This window comes from Aedes albopictus, chromosome 1, assembly GCF_035046485.1.
Source record: "Aedes albopictus strain Foshan chromosome 1, AalbF5, whole genome shotgun sequence".
NCBI lineage: Eukaryota > Metazoa > Arthropoda > Insecta > Diptera > Culicidae > Aedes > Aedes albopictus.
The window spans coordinates 95,610,860-95,634,895 of NC_085136.1; the positions used below are offsets into that span (position 1 = coordinate 95,610,860).

The 24,036-nt window shown below is 38.8% G+C and overlaps 1 protein-coding gene across 5 annotated transcripts in view; it reads right to left on the reverse strand.

Moving 5' to 3' along the window:
* Positions 1 to 24,036, reverse strand: part of LOC109416544 (protein Mo25) — a 43,121-nt gene that overhangs the window by 16,327 nt on the left and 2,758 nt on the right. For 3 of the 5 annotated variants that reach the window (XM_019690628.3, XM_019690625.3, XM_029854685.2), the window contains exon 2: positions 17,640 to 17,901. In XM_019690628.3, the coding sequence (XP_019546173.1) occupies positions 17,640 to 17,768 (129 nt within the window). In that variant the 5' untranslated portion in view covers positions 17,769 to 17,901. The remainder of the gene's footprint in view (positions 1 to 17,639; positions 17,902 to 24,036) is intronic. The other 2 variants (XM_019690627.3, XM_019690626.3) reach the window with 1 other exon arrangement.

Consider the following 24,036-nt stretch of genomic DNA (forward strand, 5'->3'; position numbering starts at 1 on the left):
GCCCTTTGCCGCCTTAATTCAAATCGATCAACGTTTCTTATAGAAAAATCATTTGTGAAACTTTCCTTCGAAGACCGCAAAACGATTGGATGCTTGTGGAAAAAGTTATTGATTTATTACCGATTAGTGATCCAACGAACGGCTTTTTGTTTTGTTTTATCAGCAGCACTGCTGCTGCCGTTGTTGCATGGGGTGGCGGGAGGCATCACCACCCCCAGAAACAGCAGCAGCCAAGGCAGCAGCTACAGTGCTGCTAATAAAACAAATCAAAAATCCGTTCGTTGGATCACTAATCGGTAATAAATCAATAACTTTTTCCACAAGCATCCAATCGTTTTGGGGTCTTCGAAGGAAAGTTTCATAAACGATTTTTCTACAAGAAACGTCGATCGATTTGAATTAAGGAGGCAAAGGGCGACCTCTGGGATTTTTTGATTGAAAGTGCAACTTTTCCCATAGTAAATCCTATGAAAACTTTGAACCGCTTGCGCTAAATTATAGTTTCGCCGATTGCGCTGAAATTTTGCACAGTTCATATGGGACCTAAATGGAATCAAAAAAGTCTACTGGAGCGAGAATTTGATGTTTGTCCCATACTAATAACCATGTGCGATTGTGGAATCGAGTTCAGTTCTAGGCCTACTGACGACGGAGATAGTCGAGTGGCTCCGTAGCTTGAAGGAATAGAAGCGCCCGTCTAGCGAATTGGGAGTCGTGAGTTCGAGTCCCACCGGAGTACGTGGATTTCTTTTCATAATTTCAAATCTCAATTTGTTCATCGAGCACATGTTCTGTTGTGCACATGGATGTCCAAAGTTCCTGAAAAAAAGATGGAAGTCATATTTGAATCGACCCTGAATTGTGTGCATTAGATTTTACATATGTCCGTCATGCATTACTGCTCCTTAGAACCAACATAAAACCAAATCAAATCTCTTTAAGGAAAAGGTATTTGGAGTACATTGCTCAAAATTTCTAGAGCACCGTTTTTTTTTAAAGGGTTGAATGGATTTGGATGAAAATGCATCACGCTAATTGTTCAGTGGTTGTCAATAGCGTTCAACGATTCTAAAAAACGGTGCCCTAGAAATTTTGAGCAATGTACTCCAAATACCTTGTCCTTAAGATATTATGATGGTTTTCACAACCTCTCTAATACTTGTTTGATTCGAAACTGTTGTTTGGTTCAGCAATTTCCGTTGCTGAAAAGAGCCGAAGGACAAATATCACCATAAAAATAAAATAAAATAACTTAAGTGGACTGCCTAACCCTAATGACGAAATCCAAAGAAAAATATAGGTCTAATCCGAGGGCTAGAAATCTCGATAATAATTTGATGACGGTATTTTTAGATGGACTACGTATATCGGTAGTCTATAAAATTGCTAATATGTACATTTAAAAAAGCATAACATTTATCTAATAAAATCGTTCTTTAAATAAGACCTAATGTACATTTAAATAAGACCTATGTACATTTAAAAAAGCATAACATTTATTTAATAAAATCGTTCTTTAAATAAGACCTAAAATTTTGGAAACTGACGTAAACTGGCAGACATTTGAACAAGCAAGATTAGTTTGGGGAGATATCCGCCAATTTGTTCGGAAAAGTGCCAGTAAATTAATTAAATCTTTGTTAATATCACCTGAGATTTTTTTCTACATCAACCACGGTTCATCTAGATTTGAAATTTACTTTCAAATGGAAATAAATACTGTATCAAATAGTACATATCAAGTTGAAAGATATTTGTAGTACTTACAATAGTAATTTACGTGTCGATAATTTTCTTCATAAATACCGATGCGTTGTGATTGTTCGTCTTTTTGCACTATCTTGCTAATGTATCATAAATGGGCATTATTTGCGTTATTTTAAACTTATGCAAACAAATAAATCGAAAATATGGTGGGCCTACATAGACCAGGCAGCACTTATACTTGTTCTTGAAATTGTCATAACATCTCAAATGGGACAAAGCCTGTTTCTCAAAATGTTTTTTAGACTACAGTCCCGGTTATCAACGTGCAATTCAGTTTGGTGCATTAGGCAAAAAATAAAAAGTAGTTTTATCATCTAAATTTTACTATCCAGGTTTGAAAAACGGTCAGCTTAATTCTATATAGGCTCATGGAATTGTCGTTTCTGTGTTATTTTAAGTTGAATATAGACGAGAAAACTGCATTTTCAATTTTTGGATATGCAGCAATATGATTTGCTTCATCTGATTGATTGATTTGTCTTTATTAGAGAGACTTTCAGCCCTTGGCTGGTTCGTCTCTTACTTCTTCTGATATTTTTCTTTGTCAATGATCATTTTGCATGTGTATATCGTCTGAAGGCTTGGTGGACCGTCCCCACTGGGACAAAACCTGTTTCTCAGTATTCTATCAGCACTTCCACAGAAATTAATTGGGAGTTTCTTCTGTCATTTATCATTTTGCGGTATACACATTCGTGTGATAGGCCCGACGATACTCTAAGCCCAAGATAGTCAGGGGAATTGTTATTACACGAAAAGTGTCGAATATATGGGCCCTTAGACCAGCACTAACTGGCATGCTTAATTAGAAGACCATTTTGAGGGTCTTTCGGATCGAATACTGATCTGATTGGAAACCTTTTCGGATTGAAAATTGTCCCTGCCACCCAGAGCATTAAGTGACTTTGTGACTACTACCACACAGTATTTGAGTACAGAAATGGTCAGGCATTGGCCTGATGGTAATGTAGAAAATGTAAAAAATAGTTCCGCCTAGGAAGAAGCTAATATTTTAGTTAAAGTAAAAATGCTAAACACATTTTATTAGGGAAGCATGTCTACAGATAACTATCGCAGAACTGGTTATAGAGTAACAGGCTTAAATGCAAGCGCTAGCCAACAACATTTTAATACATTTTTTCTACTAGGGTCAAAGTACCATCAGTAATCTCACGCTCTCAAATTCATCCCATTCGAAAACAAGCGTTTACGGCACCGATTGATTCCGTTCTTTTTGGTTTCATGCGTGCTCACTTCTAACAAGAAATACAAAAAAAACGAACAGCGCTTCAATTCTTTGTTTTTAGTAGGATGAAAATAGGAGCAACTTGTTTAATAAGGAAACCATTACCCTACTTCTGTTTTTTTTTTTTGCAAACAAATACTAGGTCCTTTTAAACCTTTGGTTTAAACTGAGGTTAGTAATTTTGTTGAAGATCGTCCTCTAGGTATTTCGAATGATTCAATTCTATTATTCATCTTTAAAGTCCGTTAGAAACTAATGGAGTAGAATGATTCCACGGTGTTTACGAGCTTTTTTTTCCACAGAAGTACACTTGTCGAACTAGAATTCGAGTGGCAATACTAGAGGATAAATATAGTGACTGAAGGTCGCAGTTTCGTAGTTATTCAGTACTCATTGAGAACACAAAACTGCAACGCTCATTATTTATTCCCCCGTATTGAGTACATCATCCATCATATTGCAGTTAGTCATCGAGTTTTCTTATCAATAATTGTTGTCTTCCTCTGTATATAGATATGTATGTATAATTAGATAACGTTAGTGATGGCATTTGATTTCGCTTCTCCAAGTTATGGATGGGTTGTGCAACGACGAAATCATCATCACATCGAATTTCAGTTATCTCTTTCATACCTATGTATGAATTTGCTATGAGTACTTCCGCTGTTGTACCGAGATAATAAGCTTGATATTTTCTATTGAGCAATTGTTTAAGGACAAACGTCTTGAAATCCCGCTTCAACATTGCATCGAAACTTCAGACGCACGAATCTCAAGAAGCAAGCTTCAAATAACAATGTATTTCATTATTCTGTTCTTGCTCACTTGTAATTAGCTTAAAGTAAAGAGCTCAGGTGCACTGGTTTTGTTTACAAAGAGATTTGTGCCAGAAATAGTGAGTAGAAATAGGTGCCAAAGTCGACCATTTAGGGATTCTAACAAGTCTGTCCTTAATGGACCACGAACTTTTCAAATCATAAACCTAAAATGATCTCCGAGCTAAAAACAAGAGAAAAATAAAAATTGAACGATGCATGACGTTGAGTCTATTACATTCTTAAGTTATAGAGTAATCTAAGGATATCAACAATCACGAACTTGAAAGCTATCTTTACCTATTTATTACCTATTTGTATTATAACAAAAATCAAGGAAATTTCCATTACTAAAAGTTCCTGAGGCGACTGGATATCACACTTGCAGCATGTTCTTGATGAATAGCCACGGCTAGATGGATCCAAAAGGGGCAAATATTGTTGTGAAATTGAGAATTGTATGTCATTCCATTTCGTATGGCAATCAGCTTATTTGAGTTGACATATCGCTGACGTCCAACGCGCCAGACAATACCACCATTTCCATTCAATTTCGAAAAACCACGACGAAAAGGACGACGCCGAAGACGTTGGTGGGATGTTTGATTTCTTGCTGCTGCTGTTGCAGACGGGGGCATCTATTGTGGCACAAGCCACCGCCGTCGAAGGTCAACTTGGCCAAATATCCATTAGAGAATAAAAGAGCCTTCTCTTCATCGGCCCCTGTCTCACTCGTCTTCTTAACCAAAAAAAAACTATTCGTGTCTGCATCATCACGGTGCCAAAAATACTGACTGCAAATGCTGTTTGACAACGCTATTATCGTCGCGAAACGGCTGCTAGTTCTTTCTTCCATTCCATCATAATTGTCACAAGAATTGTAAAACGGGGTAACTTTGATAATGCGAATATGTTTGATAGTTGGACGCAATGTATTCAAATGTTTTTTAGAGGATTTTTCATTCAGTACTTCACAAAGTCATATTTATACGTGAAATCTCGTGGGAAAATCCATATTTTGATAGGGAAATGTAATATTGATACAGAATGCGGAACCATTTGAACAAGGAGTCCTATTTAAGGAATTTACGCTTATAACTCAGTAATTTGTTTACCGATTGGCTTGGAATTTTACAGTGGCGATTCCCTAACCTCAAATCTACCTGTTCAACGAACATAAATTCTTGAATTTTGTCATCAAATAAGCTTGTAATTTGTAGAAACTGACGAGAATTGCCATTTCCGTCCATTTTCTATTTGAAGCTGTTCCTGAAATCTTTGCAAATTTAAGTTTTAGAGTAGTTGAACAGGTAAAAAGTGAGGTTACGAGACGCCACTGGAATTTTATATACAGTTCGATACTGTATGCATCTCATGAGTGAAAATTATCCAAAATCGAACTTTTTAAATGGTTCCGAACCCTGCTTTCCATGCATTCTTTAACCCTCTTAACCCTCTTTTGGTATTTGAGTCATTTTTGACCCAAACCGTACACTGCGACAGTGAGCTGCTCCCAACGGGATGCAAAAGAAAGGTTATGATGTTAGGCTAAGTGCACCGCGATGACGTGGTGCACGTTCAGCGAGCCTGTCTGGGTCAGGGTCATATTGTCCAAAACATCTTACTAGAGTTAATTGTGTTTGTGTTCCAGAGACTTCAATCTAAAATTAAAGATATTATTATGCTGTTTAGGACACTATCAAAGTTAATCCGAAATAGAAATATTAGCTTTCTCTCACTTTTATGAGTCACCCAAAAATCTACACTAACATCCCAAAAACGGCTGAAAAACTATCAAAGTTACTCTATTTTATGATATTTATGTATGGACAGCAGGACCATATATGTTACCTATGATCGCTATAAATGTTCGAAGCAGCAAACCAATCCTTTTCATAATACAGACGATGGTCAACAAAAATAATTCAAACTTTTATTGATTTAGAATACTCTATCTTAAGCGTTCTCATGTTGAATAGGAATCATAACATTTTGGTTTTTTACCTCTTATTACCAATTGAGTAATCGCCCATACTGCCCAAGTATTGACTTCTGCTCAGTCAGTGATCAGGTTGACTGGAATAATCTTCAACGACGGAAACCATCGAAAATGGCGGTTTCCAAGTACTTTCTTTGAATGTGCAATGCACCGTGTCGGCAACTTAAAAGTATATATGCATATGGTTTCGGTGGTGAAGGTAAACCGTGCAAAAAAGAGCATACCTGCGACGTTGCTGCAAACAGAGGACAAATGGAAATTGTGAATCACAGCAGCGACAGCACATATTTGAGTGCATGACGTGTATATCTATCAACCTCTTAGAAGGAAGTATATAACATGCAGTACCAAGCAAGTTGACAGGTTGTCCTTGTACTATATACAACACAGATTGACCCGAGAGGTGTGAAGGTGGACAACAGGTCGAGCACATTTGGCTTATTCGATTCCGACAAATTTGCATATGACTTACGAATGGGGCACACGTGAAACAGATCGATCGCATCCATTTGGAGGTGTGTCCGTAGATTTTCACAAAAAATATATTTGAGAGTGTAATTTACATTTGTTAAAAAAAACCTTGACGTTCGATTGTCTATGTCTAAATTTAAGTGTAGAATTAGCATTTAAGTTAAAATACACGTTAATATAAACAAAAAAAAAATATGTCTAAATTTATGAATTAACCAAAACCAAAATAAATAATTTAAATAGTGGATTAATAGGGGATGAACGACCCAAGTAAAACGTGCAACTTGTTTATGATAGTGATTTTCTCAACTGCAACTTTATTCCTGTCAGTTGCCCCGTAACGTGGGTAGATCACCTTGGAATGGTGCGTTACGGTGTAGGATCGGTGTCAGGCCATTCGGCCGAAGGCTATTCGGCCGAAGGTCATTAGGCCGAATGGTCATTAGGCCGAATGGTCATTAGGCCGAATGGTCATTAGGCCAAATGGTCATCAGGCCGAATGGTCATTGGGTCTTCTTCTTGCCGTTACGTCCCCACTGTACAATGGTCCACGAACCAGATTTACGAGGAAAGATGCATGCAGCGCCTTCAAATGGTTTTTTAGAAAAATATGGTCTTCTACAAAGTTGTCTCTAAAAATAAGGTCCTCTTTTCAATATACATGAAAATTAGGGTGGTCCATATTTTCAAAGAAATTGGTAATCAAACTTTTTTATTTGCAAGAATAACTGTATACAGGGTGGCAACGTAGAAATGATACACTCGAAAACTGATGCAAAATTTAAACTGGATTTAATTTTTTTGCAAATTTACTTTTAATAACACAACAAAGTATTACACTTACAAAGTATTTAGCTCAATTAGAACCATTCCCCTTTGTTTTGAATTACGGCCCGCAAACGCTTCTCGAAGTTATTACAAGTCGCACGCACCTCTTCGTCCGGCATTTCATCCCAAATTTTTACCAAACGGTTTTTGAAGGTATCGAAAACCAAGTTCTTCGCGTCGTCCAGGTTCTCTAGCATGCATTCCCATGAACAAAAGTCCAGTGGGTTTAGATCGGGAGCAGGGATAGGGTGCGACTCAAAACTCTTTGCGTGCCGCACACTCTGTTACGAGACAGCACAACAAACTAGAAGGAGACGAGTACGCGCAATCGGTTGTGTGTTGCTCGCTTGCTTTGCCGCGCGCTGGAGCTCTCCTGTCTCTCACGCTTTTTCGTATGCACTCTCTCGGTGCTTGTCTCCGTGCTTGGCACTTGGCTTGATACTACGCACGATTGGAAAAATTTCGAATCAAACGACCCATCACTTGTCAACCCTTGACAAGCTTAACAACTTTGCCGAAAACACAAATTCTTCAATTAATTTATTAATTGATTTTTTCTGTTTGGAGACAAGCGCAGTCCCAAGCACCGTGCATTACTCCCTGCGCCGTAGAGCTAGTGCTGCGATTGCCTCTCGCACAATTATGAAAGCTCTCACTCATACGTCTCTTGTCTCTCGGCAAAATGGGAGACGAGCACTTGCGATTGTGTGAAGCACACGCTTTTTTCGCACCGCACGGTGCATGCCGCCAATCCCTGATCGGGAGACGAAACCAGCTATTCCGATGAGCTGATGAAGCACGGTAAATTTTGCTTGCATCACTGTTCAACAACCACTGCTTTATGCGTCGGTACTGAGTCCTGCTGGAACCAAAAGCTTTCTTTTCCAAACAGTTTCTTGGCACTGGGGAATAGGTGATCTTTGATGACGTGTTGTAAAAAGTCCTCTTTGTTGATTTTTATGCCCCTGTCGATGAACAACAATGGTAATTGGCCTTTTGTTGATATGACGCCCCAAACCATCACCGCTGCAGCACTTCGATATCGTTGAACCTCTCGTTTGTCGGCAGGAATTTCGCGAAGACTTGCTTTATACACACGATCATTTTGTTTATTCGGAGACGCTTCCAAAGTAAAAAAAAATCGTCCGAAAAAAAATGTTGTGAGCAGCGTGCATCTTGAGCAGAACGCGAGATCTGGCAACCCTGTCGGAAATATCCTTCTGAGTCAATCCGTGAATCCTTTGTATCTTAAAAGCCCCCCATCTAAGATCCCGTTTCCCCAAGCACACTTGTTTTCAATGCAACAGCATGAATGGCAACGTATGGCTCCGAAACTAGTGTATCACTTTCACACGTTGCCACCCTGTACATTCTTCGGGAAAGTTGTAGATCTATCAATTCTGAGCAAGTTTGCCGAAGACACTATTTATGTAGCTTTAAAATTGACCGATCTAGAGGTATTTTTCTGAATAAGCTTAGGGTGGTTCAAGAAAACCAGGTTTTCTGGCGTTAACTTTTTCAGTTTCGATTTTTCATCAAAGTCGCCCAAGAAACACTTGTAGAGCATTTGAAGATGATCGTTATCTCTTTTGGTTCAAAAGTTATAGGCATTTTTCTTAAAAAATCATAGTTTTTTAAAAAGGTGTTTTGACGGGTTGGGGCAAACATAAAAAATATCTTTTGCCCGCATTCAAAAGAAGAAATGTTGTTATAAAACATATCAAAAAATTAAAGGGGTGTTATTTTTGTAACTCAAGTGAAAAATACTTGAAAAGTGCCAATTCTTCCTAGAAAATCATCAATATCTTTTGAACGGAAGGACGTAGCAACATTCTCAGCACTCAAAAATTTGCGTTTTTTAAAGCTCTAAAACTGGTTCTTAGACAACTTTGATGAGAAATTTGAAACAATTTTTTCGTCAGCACAGAGATAGGTGCTGAAGTGATTTCACATTTGATTTTGCTGGAAGTTCGGCACTGGTGCCGGGAATTGGTGCTGGACTAGGTGCAGTGAACTCGTTCAAAACCAACTTTCCGGTATAAAATCTTTACAACAATCACTGTTAACAACAAGTTCACGCAATTAGGTATATGGTTCAGATGGAAGAAGTAGACAAAAATGGTCTTTTCGTCAAGAATTTAATGCACAATTTTGTTTACCTATGGACATATGGAAAATTCCTGTCCTGTTCTTTGATATATTTAATCTTTTTGGGGCAGTATGTTTCATCATCCATTACAACTCAAGGGAATTTTGTGAGAAGTTGTAAATAAGGAATAGGGATTTTCCAAGCATTTTTGCAAGATAGATTTTCTGCGTGCTTACTCAGATGTCGCTATATTGAATACCGAAAGCGAATTTGAGAACAATGTATTTAATTCACGTTTGTTTATGTAATTTGTCTTGAGCATGGCAAGTTTTGGACTAAGAAACAGGATCAATACTTAGTCCGTATTTTGGTGTGAACGGCTTTTAATAACCGTGAAAGTGCGAATGCGTGACATTTTATATGTTTTCACAATCAACATAAAGTACTGGGCGTTCACGTTCACAAAAGATAGTCGCACTCATTTAAACTCCACAGTTTCCTCAAATCAGGGTAGAAATAAATCATTTTCCTTAAAATTTCGGCTTCCTTGCACCCTTTTTCGCCATAGTGTACCAGTTATGGCTAACCCCATAAGGAATGCATGCAAATAGTGCGAAAAAGAACCGTAGTTAAAAAATGTAATCATAACTGGTACAGGGTTCCTATCATTGGCACACGCTGTAATCAATACTAAAAATAGTTTTGGCTCCGTTTCTATATTTTTCCTGTAAAGAATGGAAACTAAGCTGTCTTTTAACTTATTGATGATATTCGTTGGTCTTCTCGTTATTTTTATATAAATAGCTTTCCTTAGGTAGTGCCATAATTGGTACACCCACCCTACTTAAAAGCTAATAGAAATTTGTAATATGTAGGATCGTCCAAACTGCCACGGAGCTGAGTCGTAATAAACTGTAATATCACAATGCATTTCTCGCGCTTAGTATCATATACGGGAGTATCTGTAATGGCCGATTTGTCTACATCGATTCATTCTTCGGAATGTTCTGGAAAATACGATCAGTTTTTGGAAGATCTCTTGATGTAGTCCGATAGTGGGACTCCATAGTCAGAGCGAAACAAAAAGTTGTATCCCCTTTCCAGCACGCGAAACTGTTATATCTTTTATAAAAGGCGTCGAACTGTCGTTTATGTTGGTAAACAAAAACATTTGATCCAACCTGTATTCTAGTTTTGGCAAAGAATACAGGAACGAAGATTGGCATCTAAGACATGCACAAAACTAGCTGCTGGAAATCTACTTATTCATTTTGTCATAAATTAATTGAAATCTGCGAAATAACACATCCACGTTTCGTATATCGATCTGCCGTTATATTTAAGGCTAGAAAACGGTTTTTTAATGTGACTTCACAAAATTTCACACAATTTATATCTTATTTTAGATCTCCACGTGCTGCCAGTCTACATCTATGAGGTCTTTGTTTTACTTCACAGCAATGAAAAATGGTACACATGCTGAAAATTGCTATGACAATAATAATATAACTATTTGAGCCAGAGTTCCACTTATGTTATGTGCCGATAGAGTACGACTAGGATGATTTACTGGTCAAGTTATTAGTAGAAGAGTGGTGTTGGTGAAAACAAATCGATACTATACGCTAGATATTATATTTTACAAACTTGACAAAACTACTCTGGAGTTCTGATCGTCCAGTCTACACTTATGACTAGGTAGTTACACAATCAACCATATTTACTAAGCTTCTTGAAAACCTTTAGGCAATGTAATATATGTTTGTGGTGTTCTGGGTCGTCTAAACTGCCTCGTTCTTAACACCAGAACTACCGTGTGCAGCGTAGTCCCATGTTAATAGGAATTCCCATAGAATATGGGACAACTATGCTGCACACGGCAGAGAAGATCTTGTTATTAGCAGTCAAGTTTCATGAGCAAGTAGATCCATGAACTTCTTGCAATCTTAAGAATCTTTCCAGAATACTTTTGAGATAATTCAGGTTACACTACAATACATGGACCATTAACTCAGAACGTTTAAGCGTTCCCCTTTAGCTTTTTTCATATACTGAACATCGTTACATTTATAACCATGTTGTCTGAACTAAAATAAACAAATAAATAGGCAATGTTCAGGAGCCTCTAGGTTCACTATCGAGAACATAAAAAAATCACAAGTTCTAGGAGCGAATAAAAATTCTCTTAAATACATTTTGTTTTTGGGAGAAAAGGTAAACTACATGGCGTTGGAATTGAAAACGCCAAAAGGTTGGTGATTTATATTGCAAGAAGGATAAGTTTTTAAATATATTTGCAAAATAAATATTTCATATCCTGTCAAATTAAACTTTTTTTACATTTATTTCAAATAGAACCTGTTTGAAATAAATAAATGGCTCGCATGCGTGACACACATTTGGGAATTAAGAGTTTCTGTGGTTTTGTAAATATCATAGCTGCCATTGTCTCACTTGGAATATAAACAATAGGTGCACGTGTTATCGGTGAAGGCTGGGTATTTCGCGCAGTAACAGTAATTCTTCATTACACCAACAAAGCTAGCCATGAAAAGGTTTGACAATTCTCAGGTCATTTTGACAGACCACACACATGCACGAAAAAGACGGATTATATATTCTACTTTATCGATCTTGTTGCCGTCCTTTTCATGTTATATCTGTCAAAATGACGTGAGAGTTGTCAGTCATTTGGAGGTTAGGTTCGTTGGTGTAATAAAGAATAGTAACAGTAACTCGTATCCCTGGAGCCTTTGGACGAAAACGATGTCTCTGGAAAACTCACTAAACTGATAAAAGCAACGATAGACTTTGTAGAAAACTGCTTAAGGGTTTCGGGCGATATGTTTGGTTCGTTCGAATCTCACCGGGACTACGACAAGGTGATAGACTCTCATGCCTGCTGTTCAATATCGCTCTCAAACGTGTTATCCAATGCGCCGGGACACGATTTTTACGAAATTATGCCGATTTGCCTGTTTTACGGATGAGATGGATATTATTACTAAAACATTTGGAACGGTGGCAGTACTGTACTCCGGCCGGAAACGTGAAGCAGAGGAACCACAAAAGAAAGGGTAAATCTAGGCAGCAATGGTATGAGAGACGGGGATACCTTCGAGATGGTGGAGAACTTCGCCTACCTTGGATCTTTTATAACGGCAAAGAACAATGTTAGCTGGAAGAATACGATGAGCAGGACATGTTGTGAGAATTGCGGACAACAGCACTGCTAAACTCTCAAATGTTCGCAAGAGATCCGGACAGTACAAGAACACCTGAAGGGCAGCGTGCAAGGTGGGCGGAGAGATCTGACCAGCGTTGGGCGAGACAGAGGTTTGAGATTGACAGTCACGAACCGTGTGTTATGGAGCAAGAGTGTTGATACGAGCTAAAGGCTTCTGCTTCCTGCTGGGATGAAAATGCGCGAAAGATTGGTTTCGTTGGGATGAAAATTCGCGAAAGGCTTGTTATCGCGTGAAAAAAGTGGTCAGTTGATTGTGCGCGGAGACCAGTATCGATACTAATGGGCATGAATGTCACCATTATTGACCTGACTAAAGCTTTACCCATCTGTACATATGTACGTTGAGTTATTTGAATTTCATAATTTGACCACACGGATTGGTATTACCGAAAATTTGCACTTCAAGTGAGTCGTTTTCGAGCATCTACCTCTACGTAGTTACCCGTCGTATCAAATAGAATGCGAACGACGCGTTTGATCGCCTTCCAGGTAGCATTGTTCTTCCTCTACAAGTGGTTGAGGAAGCGTTGCCTGTACGATAGGCAAACAGTTTCAAACAATAAACAAATCGCTTTCGCTCTTCGTACATATGTACAACAGAGATGGTTATATTTGCGGTTTAGGGGAAGATGATATAGATCGATGAGATTAGAATTGAACCTTATGACAACTAAGTTGCCGGGTCATTAATTGGATCGGTAGCTTAGTTGGTAAAGCACTTGTCTAGCGAATAAGGGTCGTGAGTTCAAATCTCACCTGAGCTGTGGATTTTTTCCCAATTTAAACAATAATTTACCCATCTGTACATATGTACGTTGAGTTATTTGAATTTCATAAAGATAGAAGTTTTCGAACTATGCACATTTATAATGATTTGCGGGTTTACAGCTGGTTTGTGGTGCCTCGTAGTAGCCTCTGATTGCATCATGTTCAATGATAAACTCGAATCGAATTTGCAGGTTATTGTTGGAGTATTTATAATTTCTGAAATAATCTATAGATACTAGTGAATTTTATGCTGGAAAATGCGTAGGGTCATGGTGACGTTAGAAATCTTATGCTTCCAAATTCCTCCTACAAATCTAAAAAAAAATTAACATTAATACAAACATAAGAAACAAAGCAACCAACGCTTCAGTTCTCTGTTTTCACTGAAAACGTTTCAGTAGGATGAATATAGGAGCGCCCTGCTGAGCAGTGTAGGTACGGTGTGCCTACTACGATAGCTTCCATTAGATTAATTTGCTTAGCTTCAGTTTATATCTATGTTTGGTACTCCGTTGTTCGAGTTATAAAGGCATGAGCATTGGTGACCGTGCACTTCGTGCTACTCCGCGATTGACCAGAGCTAGCGGAATTGCACAGGGAATTAACAGATGAGGCTAGGGACCAGCACAACATGTACACGTTCCCAGAGCTCTAACTTTATTGGGTCAAAAACGGCGCCGGCCACGTCCATACGGTCAACCGGGGAAAGGAAGGAATGTTAGTTTGACAACCGTTGCTACTAGAGCTTGTATTGTATATACTACTGTACCCTCCACAGTTGTCACGGGAAGGAATTTTTATTAGTAGGGAGGCATAGATAAGGCTTCACTTTGGTAAGCGATGTGATCCATGCAACTGTGATCATGAACAAAACACATGCACAAGCAATTGCGTCACCTCAAAATTTAGAAGAATGGTGAGACCCAGATGATTTAGCATAGAAATTAGAGGATGCCTTATGTAACGATCTTGTGCTACCTCGCAATTAGGAGGACTAGTGTACAATTATTGAATGTTACTTGCTTTTATTGCCATGAAATCGAGATATTGAACCACGTTAGAGGTGATGGCTGGACTAACACCGTTAGTAGGGTGGCCCACACTTAAATTTCGAAAAATACCAAGTCTTACCTCCTAAATCAGTTGTTTTGGACTCCCAGAAGCTAAGTTCAAATTTTGAGCAAAATCGGTTGAGCCTAAGGAGGCGCTCAAAACGCTTGAAGTTTGTATGGGAAAACTTGGCCAAATGTATGCAGAAATTTTAAGTTTTCTAATTTTGCCGCTAGGTGGCGCTGTAAGCGTTCAATATTCAAACCCTTTGGTATTATTGTAGGTGACTATATGCCAGAGAACTTTGTCGAAGACCGCGAAGTGATCCGACGGCTGTGAAAAAAGTTGTACCCTAGGCAAAGTGAGGCAAAGTATTGAGATTTCATTATTGATATTATTCCTTTACTTTACATGTATTGGAAAAACAACAATAAAGTTTATCCTCACTTTACCTAGGGTATAACTTTTTTCACAGACTTTGGATCACTTCGCGGTCTTCGACAAAGTTGTTTGGCATATAGTCACCTACAATAATACCAAAGGGTTTGATTATTGAACGCTTACAGTGCCACCTAGCGGCAAAATTCGAAAACCTAAAATTTCTGCATACATTTGGCCTAGTTTTCCCATACAAACTTCAAGCGTTTTGAGCGCCCGCTTAATTGATTTTGCTCAAATTTTGAACTTAGCTTCTGGGAGTCCAGAACAACTGATTTAGGAGGTAAGACTTGACATTTTTCGAAATTTTTGTTTTTCATATAAGTGTGGGCCACCTTAGTCTGAAGGCTTCAGACTCAGTTAAACTCAGTAAGTTTAATTTAAACTTGCTTATTTCTCGATATCATAACAAGAGATACCACCACATAAACTCTTTGTACTTCAGCAAGCGACATCGACTCATCCAGTAGTCGAGTGTAGCGTGGCATTACGGCGTTTACCGTCAGCTTTTGTTCTGACCTGGGCTCGTTTTCGAACAGCTGGTAAACAAACCTTGGAGGCATATTTTACGGTAGCAACCCGCGGTAGTAAAGTAAGCACCTGTTTGTACCAAACCGACGACTATCAGCGAGATGCTGGTGGCATTATTTGCTACGACTACGAGGTATTGGCGCGCAAGGTGAGGTGAGATAGCGGAAAAGCTTCGTTTTCACGTTAGCACTTCTCGATAACTTGTGCGATTTCGCGCGAACAAAACACGTCGCGCAGAACAGATATTCAAATAGAAGACGATAACACAAGTGCAAACAACAAATGGGAACTTTAAATTCGAATTAACAGTCGCGGAGGTGTAGACTCTGTATGAATCGGTTCGTAAACGTAGCTATTCAACAAGAACATGCAGAAGGTGTATGAGTTGGAATCCCGATCGATCCAGGAACTTTTCATAATGGAAATTTATTTGACTGGCTTGGGTACAGTGTAGCATCATGTCTCCCTCAAAATATGTGAACGAAAAATGATCAAATGGCGACAAACATATCTAAAGGACCAATCTGCAAAAGAGAGGCTCTCTTTGTTACGATTCTCTTTAAATTATTACGATGTCACAGTGGACATTTTGACAATTGTTTATGATGTGTAGATCGGAAAAGGATTGTTTAACCCTAAAAGGGATACCTGGGGTCCATTGGACCCCAGGCGCCTTTCAGAGCTCGTCTTTGATGGAACACACTCAGCGAGGTGACAAAACTGAGGCCATGAAGTTATCCCTTTTAGGGTTAATCTACCTTCCGACGCAAGAAATAAATCAAAATACAAGCACGTTATAATCGAAAGAGAGGAGACTTAAAAAGAGCCTCTCATCTGCACTTAGGACCTATAGAAAAGTTTGGCCTGAAATAGGAACCGAAATCTTTCAGCTATTGTCTTTTATTGCTTATCCCAAAAAGACTATAAAACCTACGTTCTATATTGTAATCAACTAGGTACCATGTATCATCATCATTATCCCCATCATCTTCGTAGATACCTACAGCTACAACAAATAGGAGCCATGCACAGAGGTGGTAGCCTGTGCAGACGAAAACGGACACAGCATGTGTACCGTTCCACGCCGATCGGTTGGGGATTTCGTCAGTTTGCGTTCGCTTTCTCCGGTAGCGCGCTCATATTCTTTGCTTCGAGCTAAGGTAAATAAAATGGATTTGATTTCAATGCAATGCTGCTGACCGAAGAATGGGATTGATAGTGATACCAAATGCTACGAAATCGATACGATAGCCATCCATATGGAATTGTGGAGATGCGTCCGCCGCCAGTTTAGTATGGTGTAGCAACGGATGAATCTCCCGTTGGACGCGGGTCGAAAACGTACTGATACCGAGATACGGTTAGGTCATAAATATGAACTTAAATCGAGTGGTAACCGTTAATCAAGATAGTTTGGTATGTCTGTTTCGACCAACTGGCTCTGATACGGGTGTACGGACGGATGCTAGCCATAGCCATGCAGTTGAGTTCAAAATCCAATGATATTGACCAACATTGAGTGGTAGAAAAACTGTACGTCAGTGGTCTTCAACTGGGGGTACATATTTGAACAAACAAGGAAAATTGTCCATTACACGCACAAACACGACAACCGGGAAGCAGCATGCATTTGCGCAACACAGCTCCTCAAAAGATCCTACCTCATACTTCCACGGGTCGAGAGATAGATAACAAAGACCATTATGAGCTAAGGGTTGCTGTTTCGAAATAGAACGTGCAAAAATTGTCCGATTATCGAACAGAAATGTACAACATCAAACGCATCGGAAATCACTGCTCGTCACAAAATGATGCATTCGATCTATGTAGGGTTTTTTGCCCTATTCCCGGCACAACATGTAAACACAATTATTTAGAACCTAAATTCACAACGAAACGACTGTTTTCAACCACTTCTTCCGTCTGAATCAGATACCTTATTGATTGAACTTGTTGTTAACAGTGATTGTTGTGAAGATTTTCTGCCGGAAAGTTGATTTTGAACGAGTTTACTGCACCTAGTCCAGCACCAATTCTCGGCATCAGTGCCGAACTTCCAGCAAAATCAAATGGGAAATCACTTGGGCACCCATCTTAGTGCTGCCGAAGTGCATCCGTCTGCGAGTAATATTTGTTTTGAGCACTTGTGCGGCTTCAGAGTGAAAGTGTAGCTCATTGACTGTGGATTCTGTTGCGAAAAGGTTGCGGGAGACGATTACCTACGGAAGGGCGTTTGGAAAATATGCGGCAAGTGATATTTTGATTTGTATTGCTGTGAGGTGCCGGAAATTGACGCGGGTGCCGAAGTAGTTCGAAACCCTATGTATAACGTGAATGGCATAAGCATGGTCATGATAATGACTGAGTACTAATTGAGTGAACCGACTTACCAGATTTTTACTGACGTCCTCTTGTGCCTTTTCCGCCTTTTTGTCGCCTCGTTCCAGCGAGTTGACCGCTTCCTTCAGTGCTTTCACGAGCTCCTGCGGACTTTTCTGCGATTTGCCAAAAAGAGGCATTCTGTCGGCTGGTTGTGGCTACTTCTTCTCGGAAATCGCGACACTTTTCCACTCACTTTTCCACTGTGCTGCTGCTCACGATTGATTGCCTATTTTCACTGTTCCGTTTCGTCACTTATGGTGATCACACCTACTAGGTAATCAGGGGAAAGATATTTAGAGGCGAATAGAGAAAACTGATTGATTGCACTTTGCGCCACCACCACCACTGGTCATGAACTCTCTTCGCAATCTTCGATGTTTGACTTCCTTCCTTGCACCGATTTTTTCGGTTTGGTTTTACTTTGCTGCAATTTATTGCCCCTATCTCTTGCGCGTATCTCTTCAATCGAGCGAAACGGAGCAAGTTTCACTTCACGGGCACAAGGTTGCGAGATGTGATGATAAAATTTCCCAAAAGGCACACGCGGCGGTTCGATTAGTGTATACGATAGCGTCGATGACGAAGTTCGAGGAATTCCGATTGCCTAGCACCTGCAGAGTGATTGGGCGGGATTGGTGATTATGAACTTTGGATGATGAACCCGCCTGTGGCTACGGATTAACATCATGAGTGCGGTGACTCACAATCAGAAATACCGTCCAGTATATACAGCTGTAGTATAGCAGTGGTTGACTTAAAGCTTTAAAAGCCCGCACAATTGGTTGATGATCATTCAAGCTTCCTATAGTTCTGTTGGTCATGAATGCTATCAAGGTTCTAAGTTGAAACATAGCAGTTTCAAAATATTTACGAACACACAGCTGCAACAACGATGACGTTTCCTTTGTCATATACTAGAACATGTGTCGTTTATTGCAGTCACGAAAATATCACTAAAGAGTAAAGGGATTCTCGCTTTCAGTCGAAGGAAGGAAGACTGAACTCAACCATACATACCTTCCTTCCTGACATATACACAACCATGCTTTTCTTTCAAAGTACCTACATACGGAGGCAAAAGCAAATGTGCAAAAACTAGAGACTGTCATCATAGATATACATACGTCAACGTGATTCCCTGTGATAGCTACTGTTCCGTCTGTGCTCCTCTCAGTGTTTTTCTTTTAGGGTAAGAAATCAAACTTTGAACTAGTCAAATTGTAATCTTAATTTGAACCATTTCAAAATTCATTAAAACGACGTACTTTTCAGGCAAATATTGTCCCGAAAAAGATGTTAAACAGCTTTCCGTAATATAACTTGATAACATGGACTTTAAAAGCATTGAAAAAAGCGTGTTTGTCATGGAAAACAGGCAATTGAAAAATCACTGTGATTTCACCCATTTCCCCCCAGAGAAAGCACATTTTCGGTGCACTCATACAGCTCATGCATTGTATCACACGCAATATGTGAACACGTCAAATGAAAGCTTATTTATCGTAGAATCGACCAACCAAATAATATTCTGCATTATTTGTCATAAAACTATCAAATTTAAGTGATTCTTACTTGGAGAATGTTATCTTAAGTTGAACCATTTGTAATCTAAATTTGAACTAGTAAACAAGGATGAGCTTCTAGTGTTGGCCTGTAGATTGCGCTAGTGGTTGCTTTGTTTACTCTTGGGGGATGAAAAAATCTAAATTTAGTTTCCAAATTCCTAAAGAATTTCGAACATTCTGAGTTGAGATTCCACTGCCTAATGAAAAATAGGTATGAGAATTAGCAGATTCATGTGATTTTTCATTGTTTAGTATGGAATTGGCTGTTTTGTGAGTTGCTCGAGCTGCTGCCGCCAGTAGTTCAAATTAAGATTAAAATTGGTTCAAATTATGATTACGATGGTTCAAATTAAGATTAAAATCATTGTTGATGAAAAATCAAATATTTCAATGAAATTTGGTGCAAATACAAACTTTTTACCATTTAACAAAAAGCTTATACCCGTTGCTTTCATGCACATACGATTTTGCCGTAGTAAATTATTTCCATGTGGGAGAAAAAATCACTTCAAATTTGCACTGCTTCAGAAAGCCGCAATTTGGTTCAAATTTTGATTACCTACCCTATTGCAAATGCAAAGAAAACAAATATTTATAAATATAATTTCACTGCTGACACCCGTGGTCGCTTATCTCGTTCTACGATAGAATTATACGGTGTGTTGAGGTGTACTATAGACTTTACTCTTCCTCACGGACACCACAATGCAATGAATGATGTGCCTCCATGACGTACACGGCCGTACGTAGCGAGGGATCATATGAATAAATAGAGTTAATAAACCTCGGCGAAGAAGGTCTTCAAACATAAACTCTAATATAAACTAGTGAGTTCTGAAAATCATGTTCAAACTAGTTTATTCATTGAGGTTTTAAAATTAGCTTCCTGAGCTACGTCCTACGATCACAAATGATGTTCTCAAAAATTTGTTAAAATCTGGCGTTCGATTTGAATAGGTCAAATTTGCATAGGAATCACAGTAAACTTACGAGCTATTCAAATCAAACGAAAACATTATTTCTTTTGATGATTGAAGCGATATTTCATATGGCTTCTAGATTTTATGTAGTTTTTAAGGGTGAAAAATGACGTTTCCTCGAAATCATTACCAATCTAGTTGAAAAATTGTCCAGAAATTAGTTTAAACTTTACCATTGAGATGTGAAGGTGACTTATAATTTTATATTTATTTATGTTTTTATGAAAGTTTACTTTGGAGTAGACTCACTAGGAATAGAGGCCGTTCACACCAAAATCCGGACATACAACACATATTCTAGAACAACAACAGCATGATTATACAAATGTGATACTCAACACAACAGCATACATATAGGTTTACATGGATTTGATTCCATAAGCTGCTGAGGGCACTTTCTTATTTACACCTTTCGTGAAGTTTTGCATGGTAAACTTTAACTCGATTTTCTTCTAAGTAGTTATGTCGCTTAGAACGAAATAATTGGATCGATGACACCTGTCCACTGCTTTTTGAGGTCTTCCTTCATCATATTCCAGTTTCCAGTATGTTTCAAATGGTCGCCGCTCGCCGCAGCTGTGGTCTCCAGTTAGCCTAGTGGTTAAGGCTATGGATCGCCAATCCGGAGACCGCGGGTTCGATTCCCGTTCCGGTCGGGAAAAATTTTCTCGACTCCCTGGGCATAGTGTATCATTATACTTGCCTCACAATATACAAATTCATGCAATGGCAGGCAAAGAAAACCCTTCAATTAATAACTGTGGAAGTGCTCAAAGAACACTAAGTTGAAGCGAAGCAGGCCAAGTCGCAGTGGGGACGTCGAGCCATAAAAAAGAAGAAGCTGTGGACGATTTGATGAATAACAATCCTTAATTACATAAGCAACGTTGTTTTGATCGTACCAAGTGATTGCATTTTTTAGGTTGACAGCTGGCCAAATCAGACCAGAACAGGGTCACGTTTTTTTTTTTTGTTCAGAAACCGTAAGCGATGGTTTTGGAGCATTCTTTTGCAAAAATGCATTTATGTTGTTACAATAATCTGAGATTTTAGCTCACACGAACATATTGCTTGCCATATTTAATATTTTTCAGGGAATTTGGTTTTCAATTTTCATTTCATACGCTCAGAAACTTATTTTTAGTTAGTTGCTGTCTAACAATTCTGTCCTGTGAGATATTCGAACTTTTTGAAGCAGCATGTTTCATCATTCATTAAAACTCAAAATGAAAGAAACAGGATCAATAATTTGTTCGGATTTTGGTGTGAACGGCCTTTAGGCAAACATTTGGCTGTAAAGATTACATATGCTTTCATTTTATAAAAGGTATTTCAAATCTTTTACGCTGATATGAAATTGGAGTCTTTTGTTCATACGAATGTAAACCAACTATCAAGCCGTAATTCTGCAGTGATTTGAGCGACATTGACAATGTTGGCACATTTTTGGTTATAATCATCAAACTCTGGGTCATTCACTAAGTTTCCTTGCATAGATGCTAGAATAGAGCTAGATCTTGCATCCTTAGATAGCAGGCATGCCACAATGTTATTCACCAGATATATACCAAGAATTGTCCAAACCGGGAATGGCGCTTACGTGGCTAAACTTGAAAATATGGTACATGAAAAGCTTGTCCGGTCAGACCAGTTCTACAAGAAAGTCACGGGAAACCGTTCTCACTTTGATACTTAAGGTCAATGACATCGGCTATCTTCGAAAAATGCCAATTGATATTCATGATGACATTTACCTTACTGTTTTAAGATAAAGCGGTTTTCCAGTGACTTTCTGGTAGAAATGGTCCGGCCGAACAAGTTTTTCATATACCATATTTTTAGGTTTAACTTCTGAAATGAGCTGTAGGCATTGAGTCAACATTCAACCATCGCGCAAACATAATGACAATGTCACAACATGCATTTGTTGCGACAATCCTGTCCCTACTTAAACAGAATAGGATAAAGATCGTACACCTGGAGTTAACAGATTTTCAAGCCTTGCATTTCTATTTTCAAGGGGTAACTTGAGTCGGTTAACATTACAACGTTTTTGAATATCTGGATTGGAGTTTGGATTTTTGTTAGTAATAATTTATTATTCACGAGTTGAAAAGTACGCAACAAATTTAGCTTCTTTTTTGTCACCAACAGGAATGTACGAGATCATGTTATTTTCTGTTACCAGTTGGGATAAAGAGTAATCGCCTCGCCTTCTGTGTTGCTTGTTTTGTGCCTATTTTGTCCGACAATTTTCTTTTCTGGCATCCACCGATTTGGAACATATTTTTCTTCGAATGAATGTAATCGGTTTGTACCTTTTAATTCCGCCTGTATCCACTAACAAGAAGATTACAAGTGGTAGTCGAAATACGCGGATCTGTCGAAGGATAAGCATAACACAGCATACTTGTTTTCATATCTTTACTGACGAGTGTTTTACTGCCTTGAATCGCATATCAGTCCCATCTTTGCTGGATTTCCTATGCAAATGGGACAAATATGCGATTCACGGCAGTTTAGCCCTGGGCAAGATCATCTCGCAACACAAGGCTTTACTTTCCCTCCGAAGAAAGAACCATCTTGTGAGTTTGTCGGGAGTGGAATTCGATCCCAGGTCTCGGCGTGATAGCAAAGAGTTCCAACCATCACACCAGGTCCACTCCACACTAAAAAAAATCCTTTAAGTTCCTCCAGAAGTTCCTTCCTCAGGGAGCTTCTTCTAAGATTCGTTCAGGGATTTCTCAGGAATTCCTTCAGCGGCTTCCTTTTGAATTGCTCCAAGAACTGCATTAGAGATTCCTTCAAAAATTTCTTCAGGAATTCGTTTCGAGATTCCTCCAGGAATTTCTTTAGTGATTCTTCCAGGAATTTCTTCTGGGACTTCTGCAGGAGGACTCCTGAAGTACCTTCTTTTGAGATTTTTCCTGATGTTTGTTTGTAATGTGTAATTTATTAATAACATCACGACACCCTGTTTACAGGCCATATATCAGGTCTTATATAATGATGTGCATTCGTGCCAGTTTCCTTACGGGATTTCTTCTGTAATTTTTCTAGGAATCTTCAGGATTTCTCCATGAATTTCAGAAATCCTTTAGGGATAATTTCCGAGGTTCTTGCAGGAATTATTTTTGATATTTTTTCAGGTGTTTCTGAGATTCCTCTAAAAGCTCCTTAAGGGATTCCATCAGAAATTCTTTCTGGGATTCCTCAACGAGATGTTCATAGGACTCTTCAATAAGTTCCTTTCAGGAGTTCTCAATCCTCAAGCTTCTGAAATTTCTCTAGGATCTTTTCCTGGGCTTCTTATAGATGTCCGGATAGGAATTCCTACCGGAGTTCCTACTAGAACTCCTTCAGAAGTTCCATCACACTGCCCATAATCGCATAGTTGACGTAAGTGCCACTGTAGTTTTAACCACACTTTTGAAATTTTAATAATGATTAATGAAAAGTTTATGACTTTTTTCACGTTGATATTTAACTAGTGATTAAATCTTGTGCTCTATTGAATGAGGCTAGTCACAATTATGCACATTTCAGTAACAAATTTTGAAAACGACGTATAACCAATGCTACAACATTGATTATACGTCGTTTTCAAAATTTGTTACTGATTTGATAGATACATGTATTAGCTTGTGAGTGCTGACATTGTCAATGGTGGTTACGTCAACTATGCGATTATGGGCAATACAGGATGGCACTCCTGCAAGAATCCCGGACCTTTTGGAGGAATCCCAGGAAAAAAATCTGGGGAAATCTCGGAGCAAATTTTTGGAGGAATTTACTTAAATTCTTAAATTCTCGATCAGCCTAGAGAGCTGTGTAGTGTCGGTAGCGATTGTCCACGAAAG